Below are 27,433 nucleotides of genomic sequence, written 5' to 3'. Positions count from 1 at the left end.
AAACCGAAATCAGAATTTGAACTTTCTACCTTATACAATAAAGTCGTTTTTACCCTACTATTTGGCTCTGCCTAAAATAATTCCATGTATAATATCCTCATTAACCCCACATTTGAAGTAGACACGACAGTTACGCATTCAGCGGGCAAATTAAGTTATACATACGTAACCGAGTTAAGGAGAATTACCTACATTCATGTGTATGTGTGGCCATGATTTTCGTCATATCCTTTTTAGGGTTCCGTAGCCAAATGGCAAAAAACGGAACCCTTATGAATTCGCCATGTCTGTCTGTCCGTTAGTATGTCACAGCCACTTTTTTCCGAAACTATAAGAACAATACTGTTGAAAGAAAGGCAACTGATAAAAGACCGGAATTTCTGGAGTACGTCAAAAATTATTCTAAATCTTTTAAAATGTTGTGTGTCGCCGCTAAAGCCGATTATTTGTCGAAAAAGATCCTAAATTCCAGCGATAAAGTCAAAACTGTATGGCAAGTTATCAGTAATGAAACTGGAAAACGTAAACTGAAGGATCCGCACTACAACCTACGAATTGCTGACACTTTAGTAAGTTCCGACCGTGAAGTGGCAGATCATTTTGAGCGGTTTTTCTCGAATATCCCGGTAGAAACAACAAGATCCCTTAATTCATCGCCAGACGTCGCTGAAGAAATTTTGAAGACAAATGTGGCAGAATGTACAGAAATCTTCAAATTTTCGTATGTCTCATCGAATATAGTTCTTAAGACTTTTAGGTCTTTAAATTTAAAGAAAACAGAAGATCTTTGGGGCCTGTCTGTCAAAGTATTAGATTCCATCATTGAGTCAATTACACCATACTTAGCTGAGATTTTCAACAGATGCATTGATGCTGGAATTTTTCCAGATATTATGAAACATAGCAAAATTATCCCTCTGTTTAAATCAGGAACGAGAACAGATCCCACGAACTTTAGACCGATTTCAATACTACCGGCATTAAGCAAAGTGTTCGAGAAACTTATTCTGAATCAACTATTGTCACATTTCAACAGAAACAAACTGCTTGACAGCAATCAATTTGGTTTCACCAAAGGTCGATCAACTACTGACGCCGGTGCGGTACTTCTAAAACACATCTTTGATGCTTGGGAAAAAGCTCAAGATGCTGTTGGAATTTTCTGTGATCTGTCAAAGGCATTTGATTGCGTTGATCACGAAAATTTAAAGAGAAAATTAAGCCGCTATGGGATAAAAGCTAGTGCCCTTGACCTGGTCTCATCGTACCTTTCGGATAGAACTCAGCGAGTAGTTATTAATGGAACTCAATCGGCGGGGTCCCCGGTAGCCCTCGGAGTGCCTCAAGGTTCAATTCTTGGTCCCTTCCTGTTCTTGGTATACATTAATGACTTACCAAAAGTTGTGCAAGATAGACATGATATAGTGTTATTTGCAGATGACACTTCCCTTATATTTAAAGTGGACAGAAAGGAAAATAGCTTCGAGAGCATTAATGACGCGCTATCTACCATTGTAAACTGGTTTACGGCAAACAATTTGCTTTTGAACGCCAAGAAAACCAAATGCATCAAGTTTACGCTACCTAACGTCAAGCAGGTAAATAACAGCAAGATTAAAATAAAAGGTGATACGCTGGAATTTGAGGACCGAACTGTTTTCCTGGGAGTCACTCTAGACTCCAAACTGCAATGGCATGCACATATAGGCACTCTAGCCGGAAAACTTAGTTCAGCAGCCTATGCAGTGAGGAGAATCAAACAGCTGACAAACGTAGAGACGGCCAGGCTGGTATACTTTAGTTACTTCCATAGTGTTATGTCTTATGGAATTCTGTTGTGGGGAAAAGCGGCAGATATTCAGACAATATTTGTGCTGCAAAAACGAGCTGTACGTTCCATCTATGGACTGGGCGCTCGAGTATCCCTAAGAGAGAAATTCAAAGAAGTTAACATTCTTACCGTTGCATCTCAATACATACTAGAGAATATTATGTATGTTCGGAAAAACATCCACGAATTCAAGGTTAACAGTGATATCCATAACTATAACACTAGAAACAAACATAAACTTGCTGTGCCCGCCCACCGCCTCCGTAAGGTTAGTACGTCTTTCGTCGGGAACTGTACACGTTTTTATAACAAAGTCCCCACTGATGTAGTGAATTTACCACTTCATAAATTTAAGTCGCACATTAAGCACTCCTTGTTACGTAAGGCGTACTACACTGTAAATGATTTTATAAACGATAGAGATGCTTTTAAGCCGGTAGCTTGATTTCATTAGTATAATAAGAATTAAATAAATATTGTTTTTTTTTACATTGTGAATTAAATATGCTAGTGTCCAGTAGAATTGACACATGAGACAATGATGTTCTCGCTTGATTATATTGTTTAATTTAATTTTAGTTTTGGACACTTGGAGACCTTATACATCTCTAAGTACATATTTATTTATTTGATTTTTATTTTTGATTGTACATATGTACTTACCTATATTTTTAATGTTTCTGACACTTAGAGACCTTTACATCTCTAAGTCAACTTAGGCTAGTAATTATGTGAAGCTATATTACTGTCTTTTTATGTAACATATGAGCACAAAATGCCGTGTCTTACAGCTACATGTTATTACTATTTTAATATTAATATAGGCCGGTAGCTTGAACATGTCATGCTCGCTTAAAAGTCTTTGCTTACGGTGGCGTTGTTGATCGGGTCGCCACTTTCCCGAATGAAGGTTGAGGGAGGCGATGGCTGAGATACGCGTCATACTCGTGAACGGGTGCTGTTTGTGGAGACTGGTCTGTTAAGCTAACACGAGCTATTATACTTAGTAACTTTTATTAATTAATTACAGTGAGACGCCTCATTCTGTTCTCGTATGTTTCTTTTCTTTTAATGAATGTATTAATTATACAGGATATTGACTCTTGGAGACCTTATACATCTCTAAGGATAACTTGATAAACTATATAATCTTATAGTTCTGACACCTAGAGACATTTACACCTCTAAATATTATAGATTTTTTTTGTGTGTTTTTTTATCTGTATTTTGTATGTAATTCGACATTAAGAGACCATATACATCTCTTAGTAATTGTAATACGTTAGATTGAATTGTTAGTTTTATTTTATAAAATTGTTGATGTTATTATTTTTGCTTTTATGTAAATTCAATGTTGACGTGTAAAAGTGCCCTTGTGGCCTATTTGCTGAATAAATGTTGATGTTTGATGATGTTTGTTTGATGTTTGAAACTTGGTAAGTAGATGTATTCTGTGAACCGCATTAAGATTTTCACACAAAAATAGAAAAAATACAATACATTTTTGGGGGTTCCCCACACTTAGAACTAAAACTCATTTTTTTTTCATCAAACCCATACGTGTGGGTGGGGTATCTATAGATAGGTCTTCAAAACTGATACCTATTGAGGTTTCTAATATAATTTTTTTCTAAGCTGAACAGTTTGCGCGAGAGAGACTTCCAAAAAAATGTGGAAAAATGTGTGTCCCTCCCCTTCTAATTCTAAAATAAGAGAATGATAAAACTAAAAAAAATATATGATGTACATCGCCATGCAAACTTCCACCGAAAATTGGTTTGAACGAGATAAGTATAGTCAGTAGTTTTATTTTAGATTCAGATTCAGATTCAAAGATTTATTTGTTCAACATAGGTAAGTTACAAGAAGTTAAATAAATGTTTCAGTATCACTATGTAATACGTCATAAATCGTAAACTGCAATTTTATTATTTATTTATTTATTTATTATTTATTATTTATTTATTTTCAATCATTATGTTACTTGCTGCTACGGAACCCTTCATGGGCGAGTCCGACTCGCACTTGGCCGCTTTTTATTTGACACGAATATAATAGTAAGCCAGTTATGATGTAATTAAGACCATTCTTAGCCCCTTATTCATAAACGTTTACTAAAGTTAACAAGCCGATAATAATCGTTTATCCCTTTCCGACGTATTGGTCAACAAGGACAACATAAGTTTCTTTAATTGGATTATACCATGATGCTGGGTAATGAGGTTATACCTATTTTAGTAGCAAATTATGGACTTATTATTATTTAAGGCGAAGGTTTCGGCCCGCCCCAGCATGTTGGCAAGTCCAACAGAAGACTAATTCCTTTTCATAGTTATCTATGGTATTGTTCTATCCTTGAATTATATTACCATGGGAACGAGAATAATTTATACTTCACATTACACCTAAATATGTAACTTGTGCTTTTGATAATATAATTATTTGTGACTATACAAGACGGGTTTAATTATCTTCGCCTCAACTGAACCGGCATTATCCACCTCACCGCTGAACAACGTTTATGAATAAGGGGGTTATACAGTATGTAAATTGTCAAAAAATATTTACTCAACCCCGTTAATGAATGGGTCACACTGAGCAACTTTTATTATGGCACCAACCCCGAAATCACGAAAAAAATTTGACTCTCCCATAGAAAATTTCAATGCGAGAACAGCAAAATGTATGAAACAACCAAATTTTTTTCGCGATTTCGGGGTAGGTGCCTGAGTAAAAGTTGCTCATTGTAACCCTACACATTAACGGGTTTGAGTAAATGTTTTTCGTTAGTTTACATACTCATATAAAAAAAAAATATCTTACACAGATGGCTGGCTGGCTGGCGCTGGATTGACCACGAGGCCCATTTCAACATTAATTTCTTAGTTTAATTTGTTAATAATATCTGCGATTTATCTCTCTGCGATATCTGTCATTTGTTAATTCTTAATCATTACTTTGACATAACTCCAATACTGACGGAAATTATTAAAATAAACTTCATTACTTGCCGTCATTCCTTCATGACACTCCCTACACTATCACTAAAAACGTCATTCCGTCAAAGTAATGTCAGTATTCATGATAGTGTGGGGGCTGTATTAAGCTTACCGTGGGGCTTAGTGAATTTGGGTAAGAATGTCCAATATCTATTTAATATCGTGGGGCACAGGCGAGGCGCACAGATGCTCCACAAGGCGCTCAGGAAACGGCTGAGGGAGGCAACGGGCGATCCCCGCGCGGGCAGCTTACTCGCGCAGAGAATTGCTATCACAATCCAGCGCGGGAACGCTGCCTGCGTGTTGGGCACCCTCCCGAGGGCTCCAAATTTTGATACGTATATTTAATTTTTAGGTTTAGTTATTTTAATTGTAGTTAGTTTTAGTGTTATATTCATGTCTTCTAGTAATTTATACTTATGTATTAATAAACAACATTTAATACCGTTGTCACAATATATGTATTAGGGCTACTTATAGTCTGTATCTTTAGGTATTTAAAAAGAGTAATCAAAATCTACCCTCTATTGGCTTCTTAAGCCAGTTGAGGGTAGACGAAAACATTAGGTACCTACATGATCAAATAATGTAGGTTAAAGTCAGGCCGTTCAGTGACAGATCCAGGCGGTTTTGTATTTAGTTTCAATAAATGTTATATAATGAACAAATTATTTGTTTGCTTTTATTTCAGTACATAAATATAGAGTATATGCAAGATGCACGGATCAATAACAAAAGCCTTATTGAACCTTGTTGAAACAAGGGTGGAAACATAAACCGCTAATTTCGTGGCCACACATTATGACGCAGTAATCAGCGTGTCGCGACATGTCGTGCGACTGATTGATGCCCCCGGCCGCGATACACCCGCCCGCGTGCATACGTCACCGTATATCAATCTTATATGCATATATCACCGTCCTAATGTATACATATACGTAACAAAGTATGCACTGATTTAAACTTTCACGATTTTATATTTACACATTATTAAATTGTACATCGGGATTTACTCGCGTATTTAAGTTTTAAGATTTAGATCCCCACATCGAGCGTCTGTCGAGCGTCGGCGCCTACAACTCTATGGCCGCTGCTCGACGCAACGTCGACGCAACGTCGACGCAACTGCGCAGCGACGTCATTTTCCATAGCGCTGACCAGACGCCGACGCTCGAAAGACGCTAGATGTGGGGGGCCCTTACCTCCGACGTTTCGAGGACGGCGTTGTCCCAGTGGTCTCGGAGAAGACTGGAAAGTTGACATCAATATCTTCTAGCCGCGCGAGTTTTTCGAACTACCCGCACTTGGTCTTGTTTATCAGCTTGAACGTTTTGCGCACTAAGGCAGTAGGGAGACACTCCTGACTTCGGGCAAACTCGGCTCCGTTCGGCTTAGCATTGCTCGAAGCAATTATTAGGGTTGACACAACTTGACGTCCCTTTGCGTGCACGACCACAGATAAGATAATAATTGGAATTTTGACAACCCTAAATAGTCGAAAGGGATAGTGCCATAAGTTAGAAAGGGATAGAATGATTCAAACCTGAATCGCTGTCAAACTTCGGTTTTATCGGAAGGGTCCTTTCAGTACGGTAGTATTATTACTTAGGGCCCGATTCGGATTCTGAAATAGACATCCATTAGACATCACCAAGATACGATAACGATATGTTTAAGATCTAACCTGTCAAATTTGACATTTGCGCGATTCTGGAGATACTCTTGAACGATTTCCACGGGATATGACTTAGAGATCCAATTCACATCTAATAGATATCTTACTCTATCTAACGTAAAAGTGACATTGGATGCCCGAATTGCGCTGCAAAAGAGAACTAGTTTATATCTAAACTATAACTGTATTTAGAATGGATTTAGTACGTGTCGCTGTCGTCTCTTGTGAATATCTTGAAGTTCGAATACGGCAGTACGGATGTTACTCTGTATATTTTTTATCATAATATCAGGTGCTGTTGTAAAGTGATGTCAAAATTACATCAGACTGAGAATGTCCGGATGCCTCTCCGTCCGTTCTATTATTTTCCGGAAGCGTATTTTATTGACATTATCATAATCATGTTTTCCGGGTGAGCTCCATTCTTTCCGGTTTAGTGATTCCGTCCAAAGAGATTAGGGGAGGTGCCAAGATAGTTTTCATAGTGTAAGAATAACATTATTTTATGAATCCATACTTAATATTATAAATATAATATTATAAATGCGAAAGTGTGTCTGTCTGTCTATTACCTCTTCACGCTTAAACAGCTGAACGGATTTAGTTGAAAAATCGACATAGAGATTATAGTTTAAGTCCCGGGGAAGGACATAGGGTAGTTTTTATGTCAGAAGTCATCCAAGAGGGTGAAAAGTGGGGTGGAAATGAGAAAATTAATGAAGTGCCTGTTAATTGGTGTAAACAATTAAGTATATTATGCTCGAATTGCTATTAGATTTTATCGCCTGTACTTACTCTAGCTGCTGGTACTAACTCCACGCAGACGAAGACGCGGGCGAAAGCTAGTTATGAATAATGTTAAAGTTGTGTATAATTAAAGTACTATCACACGTTAAAAACATTATTAGGTTAAACAAACTTAACATTAACCCTTCGTGTGTCTAAGCACTGATCAGTGCGAACGGTTTACCCTTGAATTGCCGACAGACATTTCATCGAATGTTATTTCGAAGACAACGTTTCAAGTATTTTCATTTCATCGACAAGTCATTGCGTCGAACAATTGATACTAGTAAATTCAAATCTGGGACTTTTAATTGGCACTCGAGTTATTTCGTATATAGTTTATATCGTGGTATTTCTTTACGGGGTTTTCTTATTTCATTTTGGATTGCATTTAATAAAATTATTTCAATATGTAATATTTCACTTTGATAGCCGTTAGTTTCTGTGTGGGGTCGCAGTTCTAACCTAACCTAAACCTACTTTGAAAGCCGTTCGTTTCTGTGTGGGGTCGCAGTTCTAACCTAACCTAAACCTACTTCGAAAGCCGTTCGTTTCTGTGTGGGGTCGCAGTTCTAACCTAACCTAAACCTACTTCGAAAGCCGTTCGTTTCTGTGTGGGGTCGCAGTTCTAACCTAACCTAAACTTACTTCCAAAGCCGTTCGTTTCTGTGTGGGGTCGCAGTTCTAACCTAACCTAAACCTACTTTGATAGCCGTTCGTTTCTGTGTGGAGTCGCAGTTCTAACCTAACCTAAACCTACTTTGAAAGCCGTTCGTTTTTGTGTGGGGTCGCAGTTCTAACCTAACCTAAACCTACTTTGAAAGCCGTTCGTTTCTGTGTAGGGTCGCAGTTCTAACCTAACCTAAACCTACTTTTAAAGCCGTTCGTTTCTGTGTGGGGTCGCAGTTCTAACCTAACCTAAACCGACTTTGATAGCCGTTCGTTTCTGTGTGGGGTCGCAATTCTAACCTAACCGAAGCCTAAAACTGTAACAACAGAAAAATTATAAATGAGTAGTATGTACGACATATAAAAATGTATTAAAGTAATACGTCGAACAAATGAATTACAATGTTTAGTAGTTCTGCCAATTAAAGTAATTTGTAACAAATCGGCGATCAAGTAATATTCGTTGAATAGTATTTCTACGCAGTAAGAAAAATTGAAATAAATACTATATGAAACAAAATAACGCCAAACAATATTACTAGTACTAAGGTTTCGATGAATCGTTGTCGATGAAATAATATTCGATGAAAAATTTGTCGGCAAAACAAGGGTACACCCAGTGCGAACGAATTTAAACCTATTGTATTAAACAAAGGATTTTAATTCGTATTCGCTGATCAGTGCTTAGACAGATGAAAGGTTAAACATACAAGTTGATTTTATAGTTCAATCAATCAATATTTTATTTGGCGTAAAACGGGTTAACATGGAATCTAATCTAATTAATAATAGTATATGCAATTATGCATATTCAACCTGCATTCAGTAATTAGTACCTAGTAATATTCAAGTACCGTACCGGAAGGCGCAGCGTGGGTAGACCCCCCACAAGGTGGACTGATGACCTGGTGAAGATCGCGGGAGTCCGCTGGATGCGGGTGGCGCAAGGCCGGTAATTGTGGCACTCTTTGGGGGAGGCCTATGTCCAGCAGTGGACGTCCTCTGGCTGATATGATGATGATGATGATTAATATTCAAGTAAGCCTATTTGAACTTACAAATCGATGTAAATTTCGTCGTAATAATTGTAATAAGTAAATGACGGTGAAAGATTAATATAAATAAATATTGGTGTGAGCGAGATAACTGTAAGTACCTACATGTTAATAACAAATCAATATTACTTATAATTTTAAACTTTGAATGCATCTTCTTGTGCAACTATTAACAATAGCCAAGTTTGAAGTCGTAGCGGTGTCGTAGAACTTTGGTAGCACCTGCTACGGTTGGAACTATCTCTTTAATGAAGAATTGAACAAGGTATATCGTAGCAGTTATATAGAAAGTTTTGTAGTTTGTTTTAAAGTTTTTAAACGAACCAATGTGAACTACAAACTTTGACTTTGCAAGGTAAAATGTGTACAAAAGGCGAACTTAGTAGAAAAAGGCATTGACTCATTTAGTGCCGGGAATCCGCTCGGTGGGTTCTCTATTCGTAGTCGCTTTCCTCTACAAAGCGGGAAAACGCGGGGATCGGCTACGAAAACGTTGGCTACGGATGTGAGTGCAAGTTTTATTAATAAGCATTAACTAACGCTCGTGTGATGATTTTGTGAAACTCTCTTTGAGCTCGTTTCATAATTCCACAGTTTCCACACCCGTATTTTAATGCCTTTCATTATTCAGCAGTCATATAAACTACTAGTATAGTGCATTGTCTAATAAAAACATGGAAATTATGCGAGTCAGTCGGTCATGCACCAAACTGCATATATTTTAAAAAACCATGTTGCAGTAAATTTTATACAAAATTATTCGGGTTTCAATTTCGTCATGTTATTATTAAAATTCTTGTATTTTAAAATAATTTGTCCACACACATATTAAAAACATAAGTATCCTAATCTATCTATCTATATATCTATATATATATACTGACTGACTGACTGATTCATCAACGCAGAGCCGAAACTACAAAAGATAGAAAGTTGAAATTTGCACACTAGATTACATTTATAAAGTGTACAAGAGATAAGAAGCGATTTTGAGAAATTCAACCCCTAAGGGGGTTAAAAAGGGGATGAAAGTTTGTATGGGGTTCAAGTTTTATTTTAAGCTAGGAATTTGAAACTTCGTAAAAAGATATATTATTAAAATACAAGAAAACTAATTTCAGCGTTTTTGTAAATTCATCCCCTAAGGTGGCGAAAAAGGGGTTGAAAGTTTGTATGGATATCAAATTTTTTTTCGAACGCGGGACTTAAATCTCTGTATTTGGGGATATTATTAAAAGACAGGAAAAGTAATTTCAGCGTTTTGTAAAATTCATCCCCTAACAGGGTTAAAAAGGGGTTGAAAGTTCGAATCCATTACAAATGCTTTGAAATTTCTTAGAAAGGCGTAATAGCTGATTAGAAAAAAGTAATTGCAACGTTTTTGGAAATTCAACCCCTAAGGGGGTTAAAAAGGGGATGAAAGTTCGTCTTGGGGTGCAAATTTTATTTTAAGCTAGGAACTTGAAACTTTGCAAAAAGGTACTAAATTAAAATACAAGAAAACTAATTTCAGCGTTTTTGAAAATTCATCCCCTAAGGTGGTGAAAAAGGGGTTGAAAGTTTGTATGGATATCAAACATTTTTTCGAGTGCGGGACTTGAATCTTTGTATTTAGGGATATTATTAAAAGACAAGAAAAGTAATTTCAGCGTTTTGTAATATTCATCCCCTAACAGGGATAAAAAGGGGTTGAAAGTTTGAATCCATTACAAATGCTTTGAAACTTCTTAGAAAGGCGTATTAGCTGATTACAAAAAAAAGTAATTGCAACGTTTTTGGAAATTCAACCTCTAAAGGGGTTAAAAAGGGGATGAAAGTTCGTCTTGGGGTGCAAATTTTATTTTAAGCTAGGGACTTGAAACTTTGCAAAAAGGTATTAAATTAAAATACAAGAAAACTGCTTTCAGCGTTTTTGAAAATTCATCCCATAAGGTGGTGAAAAGGGGGTTGAAAGTTTGTATGGATATCAAATTTTTTTTCGAACGCGGGTCTTGAATTTTTGTATTTGAGGATATTATTAAAAGACAAGAAAAATAATTTCAGCTTTTTTTAAAATTAATTCCTTAAAAAGGTTAAAAGGGGTTGAAAGTTTTAATCCATTACACATGCTTTGAAACTTCTTAGAAAAGCGTAATAGCTTATTACAAAAAAGTAATTGCAACGTTTTTGGAAATTCTACCCCTAAGTGGGTTAAAAGGGGGATGAAAGTTCGTCTTGGGGTGCAAATTTGATTTTAAGCTAGGAACTTGAAACTTTGCAAAAAGGTATTAAATTACAAGAGAACTCATTTCAGCGTTTTTGAAGATTCATTCCCTAACGTGGTGCAAAAGGAGTTGAAAGTTTGTATGAATATCAAACATTTTTTTTCAAGCTTTCAAGCTAGGAACTTCAAACTTGGTAAAAGGGCATTAACATTATATTAAAAGTATGTATTATAAAGTTTGCATCGATGAAAATTATAGGTACTCAAGATGTAAAATGTTCAAGATAAAAGTCCACGCGGACAAAGTCGCGGGCAACAGCTAGTTCTTCATAAATGCATTTACCTTAGGCCGACAACGTAACATTCAGTCATTTGATATTGTACCTTATCTTATACTCCACAGAGTACGTTTTTGCACACGTCACCATTGCTGAATTTAACGACACAAAAGCTTAAACCAATGTCATTAGAAATTATACCTTATTAGCTATATCATAGAGTATACATTAATTTACTAAGTTGCTGGATTCGTATTAGATTCTCTTGTCGCGTGACGCGGGACATCGTCGCGTGATTCTAATGGAACATTGCTGTCTTGTATAAAGGCTTATCTTCAAAGGAAATACAAGGCAGTTACGACCTTTTCCAATCGAGACACAGTGCATACTTACTCTAATGGCTACCTAGCGTTTTAGATAGACCAGTAAGGGTGACCTCTGATTCCTTACACTAGTTATGAATGTCTAGGCCTAGTTTATATTGGATATTATGGTCTAGTTCAGTACGGTTGGTAGATATTGCTATTTTTCAGTGCATTTTGTAAATTGTTTAGTGCATTGCAGTGGGACATGATTGTAGCTGCATATGCGGAACTTGGAAAAGATAAAGTGTCATTCTATGGAACTTGCTATGTAAACAAAAGTCACTACAGTCCGTTTTTTTTAGCATTAGAAAGAACTTCGCAGAAGTAAGCTTGTGGTTTTTAGCGGTAAAAATTTGAAGTAAATTATATGTATTGACCATGCTACATTAGATAATTCAATAATTATTAACAATTAAAGAGCCTGATAAAAACTACACGCTTGCTTCTGTGGAGTTCTTTCTAATGCTAAAAAAACGAACTATAGTAAATTCATCATTCAGAGGCAATTTCAATATGGCGGTTTGTTTCCATAGTTAGCAATGTAACATAGGGCCTCATTCGGATTGTGAAATCGATATCTATTAGATATCTTTTAGACATCACCAAGATACGACAACGATATGTTTTAGATCTAACCTGTCAAATTTGACATTTGCGCGATTCTACAGATACTCTGGAACGATTTCCACAAGGTATGACTTAAGGGGCCCACTGATTACCAGTCCGCCGGACGATATCAGCCTGTCAGTTGACCGCAAAAGGCCACACACTAACAGTTTTCTGTCAGTTTTCGGCCTGACGACTTACACGAACTGATCGTGTGTGGCCGCCTGACGATTCCAGTCAGCGCCGACAGATATCCGCCGGACAGTCCGTGGCCTCGAGTCCAGTCAAACACACATCATGAGGTAGCCGGCCGGCGATCGACACACGTTACAGCATTAGTAAATTCTATTTTATTCCTAATACTTAAGAGTTCATAGTCCCTAATAAGCAATATAAGCATACGACTTTTTGTCTTCGAACATCACGGATCCAATACTTAATTCTTTGAGGCTGATATTTGCTTGTAATTTCATACACAATTTACGGCCAGTAGACCTTATTAATCTTAAATACGGTAGGGCTTCTGTCAAATTGAAATAAAATTATTCCGAATGTGCAAACTACGTCACCAGATGTCAGTATAAAATTTATACAATTTTAAGGCCTGAATACAACAATGGGAAGGTTGCATGTATCTAGTTTGTCAAGACTTTTCTTTATTTATCATGTTGTTACCTCGCAACTGTTGTTTACTGTCAGTCAAAAATAAATGTCGTAAACAGAATTATAACATAAACCTTATTTTTTCTCTATTAATTTTAAATGTGACATATTGTATTTGCGTGGCTTATATATTCGAAAATACAGACATGATTATTGATTGCTGGAAGTGTAACCGAGAAAAAAAGGAGCAAGCATTCAAAGATTCAAATAGGGAAATTAGCCTCCCAATATTAGGTACCTAAAACACTGGTTAAAATTTTAATAGTTCTCAAGATAACGCCGGGAGGTATACCATCGTTGGCGTTCACGGCAGCTAGCAATGAAAAGACTAGCTATGAAAAATACCTTTATAAGAAAATCGAAAACATAATATCACAATTCTGATTTTTTTCATGACTGACATTCTGCAAAAATTGTGCGATTTGATTCTATAAAGTACGCTATAAAGACACGTGGTAGGAACACTAGCGCAAGTATGGAGATACCTCACCTAACCTAACCGAAGTACCTGCTTAGACAAGAGATAAGATCTATGCCTGAAATTCTTCAGCTACAAGTTGGATCCGAATTATGACAACATTAATTCATTCCGTTTTAAGTTAAAATAATATCTGGAGCAAACTGTGTTTCGGCGTTACAGAGCGTGGCGTGGCGATATTACCTACCTGCAATTCTCCTACTATGTGACTATTATTACAAAAAAAGGATATGGAGTTAGAAGCTGCAAGCGGTGGATTCAACCTACTTTTACTTACACCGGCTCTTATTTAGGTGCTATCTTTGTGTACCAAATTGAAAGAAATGAAAATACTTTACTGTTATGTTTTTGTTTTATTCATTCTACTCTTTAAAACCTTTTCTACATAATATTAGGTCCACTTGGGCGGTTTACGAGTGATTTTTTTGTTTGATACCTTGTAATAGATTTTTATAATTTACAAGAAATCAAACAAAAAAATTACGTACATCACCAGATATAGTAATCCACTTCGTCACCTTTTTCTGGTAGTATTTCGTTTCTGTAACGGTCTGGCGCCCCCTACGCAGAGTTTCGCGTAATATTCCCTATTGATAACCTTCGTCCTCAGATTTGAAAGTCAGTTAGGTACTAAAAGCTTGTAAAATAGTTTCTGGTTGGGCCAGTAATTGACTGGTAAATAATAACTTAAAACATTAAGTCCACCTTTTGTACCTTTAACTTGTTTTGTGCAATAAAGTATAAAATAATGAAATAAATAAATATTTAAAGTACATCCTATTTTACTAGTAGAAATAATAAATAGGACCAAACAATGGAACTGTTACAATTATAGAGTAGGTAACTACTTTATGCAATTACGGAGGCAAACATAAGAAAAACATCAAAATCAAATTTCATGTAACTAATAAAATAACTAAAAAAGTTTCATAATTTCAATTATAGAGGATCTTTGGTTCCAAAGGACCAGAATCAGAGCTTTGGTTGCAACTATTGAGGTTTTCCATTTATCCAAGTAACCAATTAACCAGGTTTCACTGTAGTAGTAAAATATAGGTTTACATTTTTTGCCTTATTACAAAGGAATAAGGTCCAAAAGTGTAAACATTATCTTTGACGTCGACAGTCCATTTTGAGGAAAAAATTAAACTAGTTGAAAAACACGAAACTGAAGGCTCTCGACTGACAACAGATGACGGCCAACAGGCCACCGGCCGGCTATCTGATAATGTGTGTGTAAATTGGCCTGCAGGCCACGGACTGTCCGGCAGATATCTGTCGACGCTGACCGGAATCGACGAGCCGTAGTCCGAATAGCCGTCAGTCCAAAATCTGAAATAGAACTGTTAATGTGTGGCCTGCTGCGGTTAACTGACAGGCTAACATCGTCCGGCGAACTGTCAATTTGTAGGGATCTGTCAAAATTATATCAGACTATTGCCGGCAGGCGGCCGTACGGTGGGAAAATGACGACTCGTCTGTAGTCGCAGAGGTGGCAGCAGACCATTGCCGGCCGGCAATAATCGCTTATGTTTGTGGACGTTATTGGTCTAGGACGGCAGGTCGCCCGATAAGGCAGGCGGACTGGTAATCAGTGGGCCCCTTAGAGATCTATTCACATCTAATATGTAGATATCTTACTCTATCTAACGTAAAAGTGACATTGGTTGCCCGAATTGCGCTGCAAAATAGAACGAGTTGATATCTAAACTATAACGTATCTGGAATGGATCTAGTACGTGTCGTCTCTTGTGAATATATTGAAGTTCGAATACGGCAAATAGAATGTCACTTTAGATGTGATCGTTAGCAATTCTTATATTGCATTTTTGCTTTTTTGAAACGAGTAGGTAGAACTTTTGTATGTTATGAAAAGTACGAGTAATCCAGACATAGATATACAGCGTGGAAAAAAATTAAGGCCCTGGAGAGAAAGTGCCTTAAAACCTTTAGTTAGGCAGCTTATTTTACATAAAGGACACATTCTTTTATTTTAAAATAAGCAAAACTGCATTCACGGATGTTTTTTAATTCGCTTGTATCGACTGGGAATCAAACCGTCTCGTCTAAAAATTAAGAAATTTGGTGTAACAAAATATGTTGGCCGTAACTTGCCTTTTTAAGGTGGCCACTGACGAGCCTTCCAACAGTCCATATAGCGTGGCTGCAATCCAAAATCGGTCCGTGAATGTCAAAAACGTACAATGTTTAATATTAGGATACCGTCCATTTGGATGAATCCATTGTAACGGCATCCATTTGGAAGGCTCGTCAGTCTGCTTTAAGCATAATAGAGTGTTTATTCTATGTGTTAAAAAAAAAAAGCACTTATAATTGTATATTATGAATACAATATACAATATGTCCGATTGTCCGTAGCATTACTTATTCTCATATCTGGCCACGGACGTAGAAAGTTAACTGGATGGCGGACATTGGCCAAAAAGTGTGTCCACATGAGATACTCAAGGTGGGCCGTTGTATCTCTCTCTAATTAGGGTGACCATACGTCTTATGTATGTGGGATATTAGGATAACATTTAATACATATATAGTTTGACCAGGATCTTTTCTTAATCGTGTATAAGTTATATTAGTAATAGAAATCCCACCAAAAACATAAATGTAAAAAAGGAGAGCCAAGTTCAATACAAAAATTATGCTTGGCTGTGGGGCTCGCCGCAAAAAGAATGGAGATCTAAATGAGTGCCACTGCCAAGTTCTATGCAAAATCCAAATATGTATTTATAGGAACAAAATAACATTATAAACAAGTATTAAACTCTATTTCTTTGCTTTATTGGATACCTATAACAATTGCTGTTATTTAAAAAAATGTGAGATCTTAAAGCAGGTTAGATTTGACTTGGCCAGTTTTCATTATATCAATCATTTTATATATATTGTAATTCTGATAAAACCTGGCCAAGCCAAATCTAACCTACTTTAAGATCTCACATTTTTTTAAATAACAGCAATTATTATAGGTATCCAATAAAGCAAAGAAATAGAGTTTAATACTTGTTTATAATGTTATTTTGTTCCTATAAATACATATTTGGATTTTGCATAGAACTTGGCAGTGGCACTCATTTAGATCTCCATTCTTTTTGCGGCGAGCCCCACAGCCAAGCATAATTTTTGTATTGAACTTGGCTCTCCTTTTTTACATTTATGTTTTTGGTGGGATATCAATACTTTTTGTAAAGAAAACTAGGCAGGTATTGAGATTTAATGTTTTTTCTTGTGTTTCCGCTGTATGGTTTTTACTTCTGTTCTTTGTATAATTATGTGGTGCCGCGCGCCGCCGACGACACACCGTTGGCCGGTTGTTTAGAGCGTATTACAAGTTTTTTGTATGGGGACACCACTTATTTTTTGACTAAACTTTATTTTAATATAGCAAATATAATAATACATATATTGGGGTAGTTTCAAATATCTGCTAGTAACGGTTCCAACGCTACAATAAAAAAAATTTTTTTTGTATGGGGACCCCCCCTATTTTTTAAACTTTTTTTTATTTTTAGATTTTTTCCTACGCTTACACACAATAACCGAGCTGGATTCCAAATTTCATCCTTCTAGGTCATCTGGAAGTAGGTTAGGTTTAGGTACTTATATGTCAGTCCCAATAAAAAATGGTTTTTTGTATGGGGACCCCCCTTATTTTGAAACTTTATTTTATTTTTAGATTTTTTCCTACGGTTACACACAATAACCGAGCTGGATTCCAAATTTCATCCTTCTAGGTCATCTGGAAGTAGGTTAGGTTTAGGTACTTATATGTCAGTCCCAATAAAAAGTGGTTTTTTTGTATGGGGACCCCCCCTATATTTTAACTTTATTTTATTTTTAGATTTTTTCCTACGGTTGCACACAATAACCAAGCTGGATTCCAAATTTCATCCTTCTAGGTCATCTGGAAGTAGGTTAGGTTTAGGTACTATAAGTCATAAGTCAGTCTTAAAATTTACGACTTTTTGACCTTCATACCTTTATAACCGTTTGAGCTAGCTTCATGAAATTTGGGCTTCTAGATATCCTTATGGATATAATTAAACACACGTAGTTTTATGTGTTTACGTCAAAGATGTTTTGAGTTATAGAAGGGTCAAAAGTGGCACCAAGTGGTTCGTGTAATATTACACTCGGCGCTGGCTAGCCAGTTCCTTTGCTTGAACTTGGCTTGACACGCTGCCGCGTGTCTAGATCATACTGTCTTTTCGCCTAAAAAGGGATGGATATAGTTTTTTTCTCTTCTGTAAAACGCTTCACACAACCTTAGGTACTTAATTTAGTTGTTCTAAATGGTGTGTTCACATTACGGCACATATGCAATTAAAACTACACGAGGCGAGGAAGAGAACCCTATGGAGGAACCTGGTCTCAACAGAAGGATATGATGTCACGATCCTCAGTATTGAGGGACCAACTGAGGAAGAAGAAAAGCTGTTACTAGTAGACGTAGGTACTGGACCACGAACATGGTCGATCGTCAGGAAGGTGGTCCGCCGTAACGTCTGTCAAGAACGCAGGTATGAGTGAGAGAGATAGAGAGACAGATATGCTGACAGAACCAGAGGGTCTACTGCGAACCATGTTCGACGTGTTGCCTCTCTGTCACACTTACGTACGAATTTACAAGTGCGAAAAAGACGCATCGGGGTAGGCTCTCAGGACAGTGGAGGAATTACATACAGTCTTTGCTGCCTTAGGCCCCAAGCCCTACATAGCAAGCTCTAGTCGCCCCCCCTTTCTCAGCACCCATCATATAGACTGCCGCCCAAAATATCTGGCCGCCCTAGGCCCGGGCCTACTCGGGCTTAGGGCAAATTCGTAACTGCCTCAGGGTCGCGTGGGTCCGCTACGCCCGCTTGTTATGGTTTTTAACTAGGACGCTTGTCACTGGACCATAGACACCGAAGTTTGCAAATTGCGAGCATCTTTCTCTGTCACTGTAATTACTCCTTTATAGGAGTAAAAGAGAAAGATGCCCGTAATTTGCGAACTTCGGTGTTCACGGTACTAGGCCACCTATGCGAAAAGAGAAGAGTCGTGAAATGTAAAGAAACTAGTGATGTGCCGTTCCTAGTAAATTTTCCAAAGAGGGTAAATTCCCAGTAACGTTTCTGGTATCGTCCCAAAAGTCAGTAAATTACGATAAAGTTCTATTTTTCTTTTATTATCAATGTGTTTATTATTTTTATAACAATGCATAAATGTGTCTGTAATGTTTAAGGACTTTGGATTACAATTTTGGCAATTATTTATTCGATATTGACTCTCATTTCACCAATTTAAACATGCCGAAATAAATACATACCTCTTTATATAAACTTACTTAAGTACCTAATAAGAATTGTGTAACACTGATTCTCATCGTGCCGACATCATGGTCACCCTAATGAGTTTGACAATGTTGTCTTGTATTTTTATCGCAAAATGTAATAATTGTGGCTTCCTGGTGAAACAATATTCCACAATTAGAAATTCTTTCACTCCCACAACCTTTAACGCAACATTTATTCACCATTTTTAGGAAATTTTGCATTCACGTGTTTTGATAACATGTCATAACGATAGGGATACCAATTAACATTCAAAGTTTCTACAATGTCTACCACACCAAAATTAATGTTTTTTTTTGTTGTGCGCGTGCTTGGTTAAATCAGTTAATAATATTGACATCATACGTATTTACAAATTTCTTAAAAGATATCAGAACCTTACTCTGAATATAGCATTTAAATAATATAAGAAGTTATTTAATTTGAGTAGTATATTGATATGAATACTACCACAATGGTATATTTTTAACATTGGCAACATGTGCGAGTGAGACACCGCGACCCACCTTTTCTATCTCAAGTGGACCGTTTTCTCTAGTCTGGTACGAACGTCTTTCTAGCTCGGTGATAAAGTTCAATTTAGTATGGCAAAAAAAGTGACAGTGCAGTCCATCTTATAAGTCCATGTATCTGGCCAAGACGGTATAAAACAGAGAAGAAAATTACTGGCATCTAGATTAATCGCAAAAAGTTGATGAAAGTGGGGGGGGGGGGGATTGAATTTTCCGCTGTCACTGCAGACGACGTGAGCGTTTCGTGTGTGGCCACTGTTATAGCGGATTGAGAAAAGTACGTTGAAAATGGCTTGAATGGCTTCGAGATAAGAATGGTACAGTCAGCAGTAGAAGTTGCTAAGCGGGAGAGATATTCAAAATCTAATCTGACGTACGGGCTTCGAAAATCCATTGCAAACGTATGTGCAATAGCCTCCTTACTGCACACTGAGAGAAAAGTACAACAAAAATACACTTAGAATTACAAAAATAAACTTAATCCGGGGACAAGGAGAGTTAACTAATAGGAACAAATTGACTTTTGTAATTTCTATTAGTTCTTGCAATGTCTATTATCTGTTTGTTGAAATTATATTTGGGATTACTGAGCTTTAGAAAGGTACTTACACTGTAACAACTTTTAAATGATGTCAATCGCGCGTGCATTTGGTTCGTACTTGTACGTACGTGTATTGACGCGAGCGAGAGATACGGGGATCATTTTGTAATCACCATATAAGTTTGAATTGCTCTCCTACGGCGAGATTCGGGAAATGAATTAGACATCAACAATCAAATATCAATCATCAAATATCATCATTATGAAATAGTAACGATATGTGACGTTCCACGGCAAAAGGTACCTTATCGCGGTTGGCGCTTACGCTCCAATATTATTGCGGCCATAAGGTACCTTTTGCCGTGGAACGTCACATATCGTCACTATATCATATCTAATGAATGTCTAATTCGTTTCCCGAATCGCGCCGCTAGTCCTTTAGTGTGAACATTTAGAAAATCGCTCATTTAGTGGCCTCATCGTGAGGGGAGCGCCACATATTGCCTGCCAGCGTCATAGTGACGGGTCGTTAACATTGTCTTCAGCGTTCACACTTTTATAAAGTCTTCAGTTTATGAGTTTAGAAAACAGACTTTATACAGTCGCCATCAGATATTTCGGAGAGGCCAAGGTGTTCACAATATCTGAACACGCACTCTAACGCCTTGACAATAAAGGCGTGTTCAGATATTTGTGAGCGCCTTGACCGCTCCGATATATCTGATGGCGACTGTACATGTAGGTACATAGTACCTTCGGTTCTTTATTAAATTTCATATATATGTGGCTTTATGTGGCCACATATTATGAAATGAATCGAAGCGCGAGCGATCTCCGTTTGAGCTTGGACATAATACATATTTTTTCGTACATATGTCTGTACCAAGGCATATGTACGAGTGTTTTTTCTGTACGGGAGGTGTATTTTATTGTTATAATATTGTTATTTTATTGTTGGTTTTGTGTTGTTGTTGTGTTTGTGTTGTCGTGTTGTTGTTGTTGTTGTGTGCACGTTACAGGTTATAGATGAAAAGTTGAAAACTTAGCCTGGTCCGACTCTAATAAACTTTTCTAACGGCCGAAATTAAAGGCGTGTATGTCATGAAGAAATATTACACCTCTCGCACAAATATTACACGTTTCACTGGTCGTGGTCGCGGCTGACTGATGTCCCAGCAAAATGTCAAAACAGAGATTTGTGCATCTACCCGACGAAAAGACACCACCATACACACACTTTTCCATACACTTTTCGTCGGGTAGATGCACAAATCTCTGTTTTGACATTTTGCTGGGACATCAGTCAGCCGCGACCACGACCAGTGAAACCTGTGTCGAAACTTCGGTAAATCAAGGTAATTGAATATAATTCGCGTTAGACCCGTCTATAATGTGAGTTAATGTATTCAAAACGGAAAGTTTAAAATATTATACGGCAGGATTTGTCACAATTTGAAGTAAGTACCTATACATAAAGGGAAAACTAATAACTCGTTATTATATACAGGGTGACTGCTGAGTCGTGATCCAGACATTATCATTATGGATGTAGGTGATTAAAAGATAATTAGTTATTTTTTTCTCATTCTTCAAGTAAAATTAATTTTATACTAAGTGATCACCCTATGACTTTTAACTTTTTTAGGTATGGAAAGCCAGAAGACGTCAAATGTAGAAGGACCTCAATGGAGTAGGGTGACCAACTAGATTTGTATACAAAAATGATTTTTTCTACTTGTAAATGTCAAAATGACGGGCAGAATCATCGATTTCGACATTTGCGGCAGTAATGCAGTCAGTCGGCAGTAATATCGTGCTACAACACTGTTCAGAAATACAGCCAACTGAATTCAAAGAGCATATAATCACTATGACTGAATTGCTACACGAAATGTCAAAAGACCCATTTTATCAAGAAATATGTGCAAGTGTGCGTTATTGCTGTGTAAAAGTGTGTATTTTAATTTAAAAGCAATTTTCAAATCGTAAATTCGATCAAAAGTTCTCACGGAAACGTCCTCTAGCAAAACTCCTATTGAAAATGGTTAAACATTGTTACGAAATTTAACAAAATGTTTCATCGGGTAACAATAACACTGGCTGTAAAAAGTATAAAAAAGATCCATTGTTGACCGTAAAGCGAAATAAACCATGCCGATTCTGTTCTAAGAATTTAATTTGGTTCGATCTGCACGCTAATCCAATCAGGAGTCGTCTCATAAGCAAACGTCATTATCAATGTTGCAATTCAAAATTATCTACGGTAGGGAACCGTAACTACGCCGTTGGTGCCTAATTTCGCCTAAAAAAATAAAAAAATGCCAATGCCAGAAATATTATATGTTCATTGAATTCGCAATAAATAGAATAGAACTACGCTTAAATAATTGTTGACAAGGAAAAAAAATAAATTCTATAATACCTTAATTTTGCCATATGGCGCCAATTAAGCCTATATAATTTTTTTTTTAATTCTGGAAATTATAGTAAGACTTATCAAACCCTAAATGTTGAATTACTAAACACACACGATACATGTTACAGTGGAATTATGAGGTAATGCTAGTTAAGGCGAAGTTATGTCATAAAGGCGAACTTAGGAAACATATTTTGCTAACCCTTATTTTCAATGAACTGCAACATTGTTAGCGATTTGCTTAGAAGGCATCCCGCTCGCACTTATTGGATGCCTGATAATGTCGTATCGAAATGAGATGGAAACCATATCAAATTATTAAAACAGAATCAGCATTTATCCACGAAATGAAAAGAAGCTTAATGGTACCTTAATCGATGGATTACTGTTGGGGATTATTTATCGATATAATATCGATGCGTAACAATTAACAAACGCTTAGGCAAAATTATATACGTGTTTTCCTGAAAGGGAGAATTTATTTTGAAATCACTGTGTTTTTTAGGGACTTTGCAAGGTATATTGACTTTAAGTATTTTGTTCATTAGGTATATAACCTTTAAGTGTTTTGTGTATTAGGAATACCAGCTTTAGGTGTTTAATATTAGGGCATTTGTGTAGATTAAACGACATTTATCTAAGTACTCATCTGGCTAATTAGCGCAGTTTTCCCAACATATGGCGTAACCAAGACAACCCTGTATAGGGTAACCACACGTTCGCTACGTTCCTCAACAGGGTTAAGGATAACTCACGTTAGTCCGGGCCGTGTCTGGGCCGGAAGTTCCGGCGCTTACTTTTCTATAACATGACAGGCGATCACGTTTTGCTTTCCATAGAAAACAATGGCCCGGAAGCTCCGGCCCGGACACGGCCCGGTCTAACGTGAGTCATCCTTTATAGTTTGGCGCAAAATATGAAATCACCTCTTTGCCTGTCATACGGGTTAATACACTGGTCTAAAACTGACCAATCAGAACAGTTTTCCTAACTCATAGATGTATGTAGGGCAAGTTCCTCAACAATGTTATAGTGGAGCCACACATGTAACAGCATGTAACTCACCTCTCTGTCTGTCATACGCGTTAATACACTCGCTAGTCTGAAAGTGGCTGATTAAGGCAGTCTTCCCTACGCCAGGCGGGAACCATGGCAACCCTATATAGCCAATTAATATTCCTCTAAAAATGTTATAGTGGAGCTACACATGAAACAGCATGTAACTCACCTCTCTGTCTGTCATACACTCGCTAGTCTGAAACTGGCCGATTAAGGCAGTCTTCCCTACGCCAGGCGGGAACCATGGTAACCCTATAATTATAGACAATTAAAATTCCTCGACAGTGTTTTAGTGGAGCAACACATGAAACAACATGTAACTCACCTCTCTGTCTGTCATACACTCGCTAGTCTGAAACTGGCTGATCAAGGCAGTCTTCCCCACGCCAGGCGCACCGACCATGGCGACCCTGTGTAGGGCGACCACACGTCGTTCGCTGGGCTCGGGCTGCGCAGGCAACGGCGCTAGTGAGCCGGAGCGGGAGCGCCGGCGGCGGAATAAGTCACCGTGGTTAACGATTCCTGAAACAGTATGTAACTCACCTCTCTGTCTGTCATACGCGTTAATACACTCGCTAGTCTGGAACTCGCTGATCAAGGTAGTCTTCCCCACGCCAGGCGCACCGACCATGGCAAACCTGTGTAGGGCAATTACGTTCGCTCGGTTCCTCAACAGTATTACAGTGGAGCAATAATTATAATTACTCACCTTTCTGTCTGTCATACGCGTTAATACACTCGCTAGTCTGGAACTGGCTGATCAAGGCAGTCTTCCCTACGCCAGGCGCACCGACCATGGCGACCCTGTGTAGGGCGACCACACGTCGTTCGCTGGGCTCGGGCTGCGCAGGCGACGGCGCTAGCGAGCCGGAGCGGGAGCGCCGGCGGCGGAATAAGTCACCGTGGTTAACGATTCCTGAAACAGCATGTAACTCACCTCTCTGTCTGTCATACGCGTTAATACACTCGCTAGTCTGGAACTGGCTGATCAAGGCAGTCTTCCCCACGCCAGGCGCACCGACCATGGCGACCCTGTGTAGGGCGACCACACGTCGTTCGCTGGGCTCGGGCTGCGCAGGCGACGGCGCTAGCGAACCGGAGCGGGAGCGACGGCGTCGGAATGAGTCGCCGCGGTTGACGATTCCTGAAACAAGGGAACAATTTTAATTAATGCGTTTAGATAGTTTTTTTTTCCACATCTGTATATATACTTTGTACCTATTTTACATGACACGCCGATTTAAAAAAAACTGAGAACATCGAAAACATTGACCTCTGATCAATCGTTTTTAGGGTTCCGTATTCCGTACCGTAGGTATTACTAAGACTACGCTGTCCGTCTGTTCGTCTGTCTGTCTGTAACCAGGATGTATAACTCATGAACCGTGATAGCTACACAGTTGAAATTTGCACATATGATGTATTTCTGTTGCCGCTATATCAACAAATACTAAAAAGTACGGAACCCTCGGTGGGCGAGTCCAACTCACACGTGTCCGGTTTTTTTTAAATAATCATAATTGCCGTAACGGCCATGGTAAATGAGCTTAAACACAAAAATACAATAAATTATGCTTATTTTCTAGTCCACCACCAGACCAGTAGTAGTAGCAGTAGTAGTAGTGACTAGACCAGAGGATATATTAAAAATAAAAAACATAAATAATACAGACTCAGTTCTCAAGCGTCAGGTGTCATAAACATAAATTAACTTTATGCAAGAAACCACGCAGCACCGCTCCGTTGTTTCGTATTCAAATGCACAAAGTCAAAGCCAGCGCATTATTTTGCATTGCGATATTAGTAAGAATATTCTTTGTAAGTGTAAAACCTCTTGTTTTAATTAACATACATTCATTATACTGAACTGTTACATAATAATTAGCTATTTAAAATTAGCTTCTGCTTACGTAGAAGTCGTACAGTAGACAATATTACGCAAAGCTCACAAAAGACCCCCAGTCTACCGCGAAACAAGAAAATCGAAAGTTCGTTATATTTCTTTCTATCAATCTTGCATTTTATATATAATATATAAAATAGATAACTAAATTTCGATTTTCGCGTTTACCGGTAAGCCCTTGTTAACAAACCGCCTTGATGCATCAATGTCATATTTTATTGTCTGTGATACTGATAGTCTATTAATTTACTAGAGTCGGTAGTGCTGCTTTCTGGCGGCAGAACATTGCAGTAATATCCCCTATTGGGTAACTCTTTATCTTTCCCAAAGTTGTTTGTGTAACGGTAGTTACGGAACCCTTCGTGCGCGAGTCCGACTCGCACTTGACCAATTTTTCATATTATTGGCATAACACTATGACTATGACAATAATATTACATAAACAGTCTATTTCTAACATTGTTCTCATGATCTCAACTTTAACTTTGACAGTTTGACAGTTTGCCAATTCCTAACTAAGTTCCTGTCTACCAACTGACAGTTGGCATTTCATTCTAAAGGCGTTTTAAGCCCGACGTGCCCTTTTCAAATACATATTGTCCCTTAGAGACGTGACGTTTCTAAAAAACCCAGGCAATTACCCTTTTACTACGGCACCACACATTTAGCTAAAAGCAGGAGGGTATTTACTGTTTTTATTTTTGTATAAAACTTACTCAGTCTGACTAGCCCGGGGTTAACCGGTTAAACCTGGAGTTACCATGGTTACCAGTACAATTTGACACTGATTATGGGTTATGGATTATGGTGTAATTAGAATAGTATCGAATGCTAGTTAAATAAAGATAAATATATTTAAAAAAAAATTGATACTGGGTTAAAAGTTTAACGGGTTAACCCCGGGTTAGTAAGATGTGCAAGTGGTGCTAACAATGTAACCTATTATCCTGTCGCATACTTCTGTTGTTTCTCCAATAAAAAATAAAATAAAGATAGTTATCTTGTACGAAAATGTTCACATTTATACTCGTATATTCAGCATTCATAAAATATGGTTATAATCATTATAGCTTAGAGGTTTAGTCAGACAATAAAGATAAAATAAAATATTTATTTATTATGACGTTCTCGTCAAAAATGTTTAAACAAAAATATAAGATAGATAGGTATAATAATATGAATAACGTGTTATACACTGATTTAAACTTTCACGATTTACTCATATACACATTATTACATTGTAATACACATTATTATATTTAATTCCCGTTGTACAATTTAATAATAACGTGCTAGTCAATCAGTGCTAAACCCGTTATACTTGCGTATTTTTGTATGCAATTAACGTTCCCCCTCCATCGCAGTCTCCCCCACCCTTTCGCCGTGATAATTAACACGCAAATAAATATAACACACCACCACCAAATTTACAAAACTCGACACGTGTTTCGCCTCTACGAGGCATCGTCAAGAGATGCTAGTGAATTTTGCTTAATTATTTTCATGTAATTAGGGAGTTCTGGTTTAACTGCCTGGTTGTCATATGACGATTTATTATCCTTACTTCCATACTCATATAATATATATCAATATTATAAATGGGAAAGTTTATCTGTCTGTCTGTTACTTTTGAAACCGCTGAACCGATTTAATTGAAATTTGGTATACAGATATTATCATGCCGCGATCAGAAAGGGATTAGAAATAACAGATTTCTATACACTTACGTCAAAATCAATATGGATTGACAGCTATCTCAATCCCTTTCTAATCGCGATTCAGTAATAGGTGGAGTCACGGGGATGGACAAAGGATACTTTTTATCCCAGAACTCGGGGTGAAAAGGGGGGTGGAAATTAGTATGGGAAATCAATAACGACTGGACCGATTTAGATGAAATTTGGTGTGGAGATTGTTTAAGTCGTGGGAAAGGATATAGTATAGTTTTTTTTGTACCCAAATTACTAATTCGACGCAGACGAAGTCGAGGGCAAAAGCTAGTATAATACAGTATGTATCAGAACGAAAGGCAAAGAGACCCAT

The 27,433-nt window shown here is 37.5% G+C and overlaps 1 protein-coding gene across 1 annotated transcript in view; it reads right to left on the bottom strand.

Moving 5' to 3' along the window:
• The window catches only part of LOC134668756 (GTP-binding protein REM 1), a 210,467-nt gene that overhangs the window by 13,785 nt on the left and 169,249 nt on the right, over positions 1–27,433 (bottom strand). The window contains exon 2 of the mRNA XM_063526208.1: positions 24,425–24,631. Coding sequence (XP_063382278.1) covers positions 24,425–24,631 — 207 coding nt within the window. The remainder of the gene's footprint in view (positions 1–24,424; positions 24,632–27,433) is intronic.

This window comes from Cydia fagiglandana, chromosome 11, assembly GCF_963556715.1.
Source record: "Cydia fagiglandana chromosome 11, ilCydFagi1.1, whole genome shotgun sequence".
NCBI lineage: Eukaryota > Metazoa > Arthropoda > Insecta > Lepidoptera > Tortricidae > Cydia > Cydia fagiglandana.
Note: the sequence above shows the minus strand (reverse complement) of the source record. Positions and strands in the feature narration are given on the sequence as shown.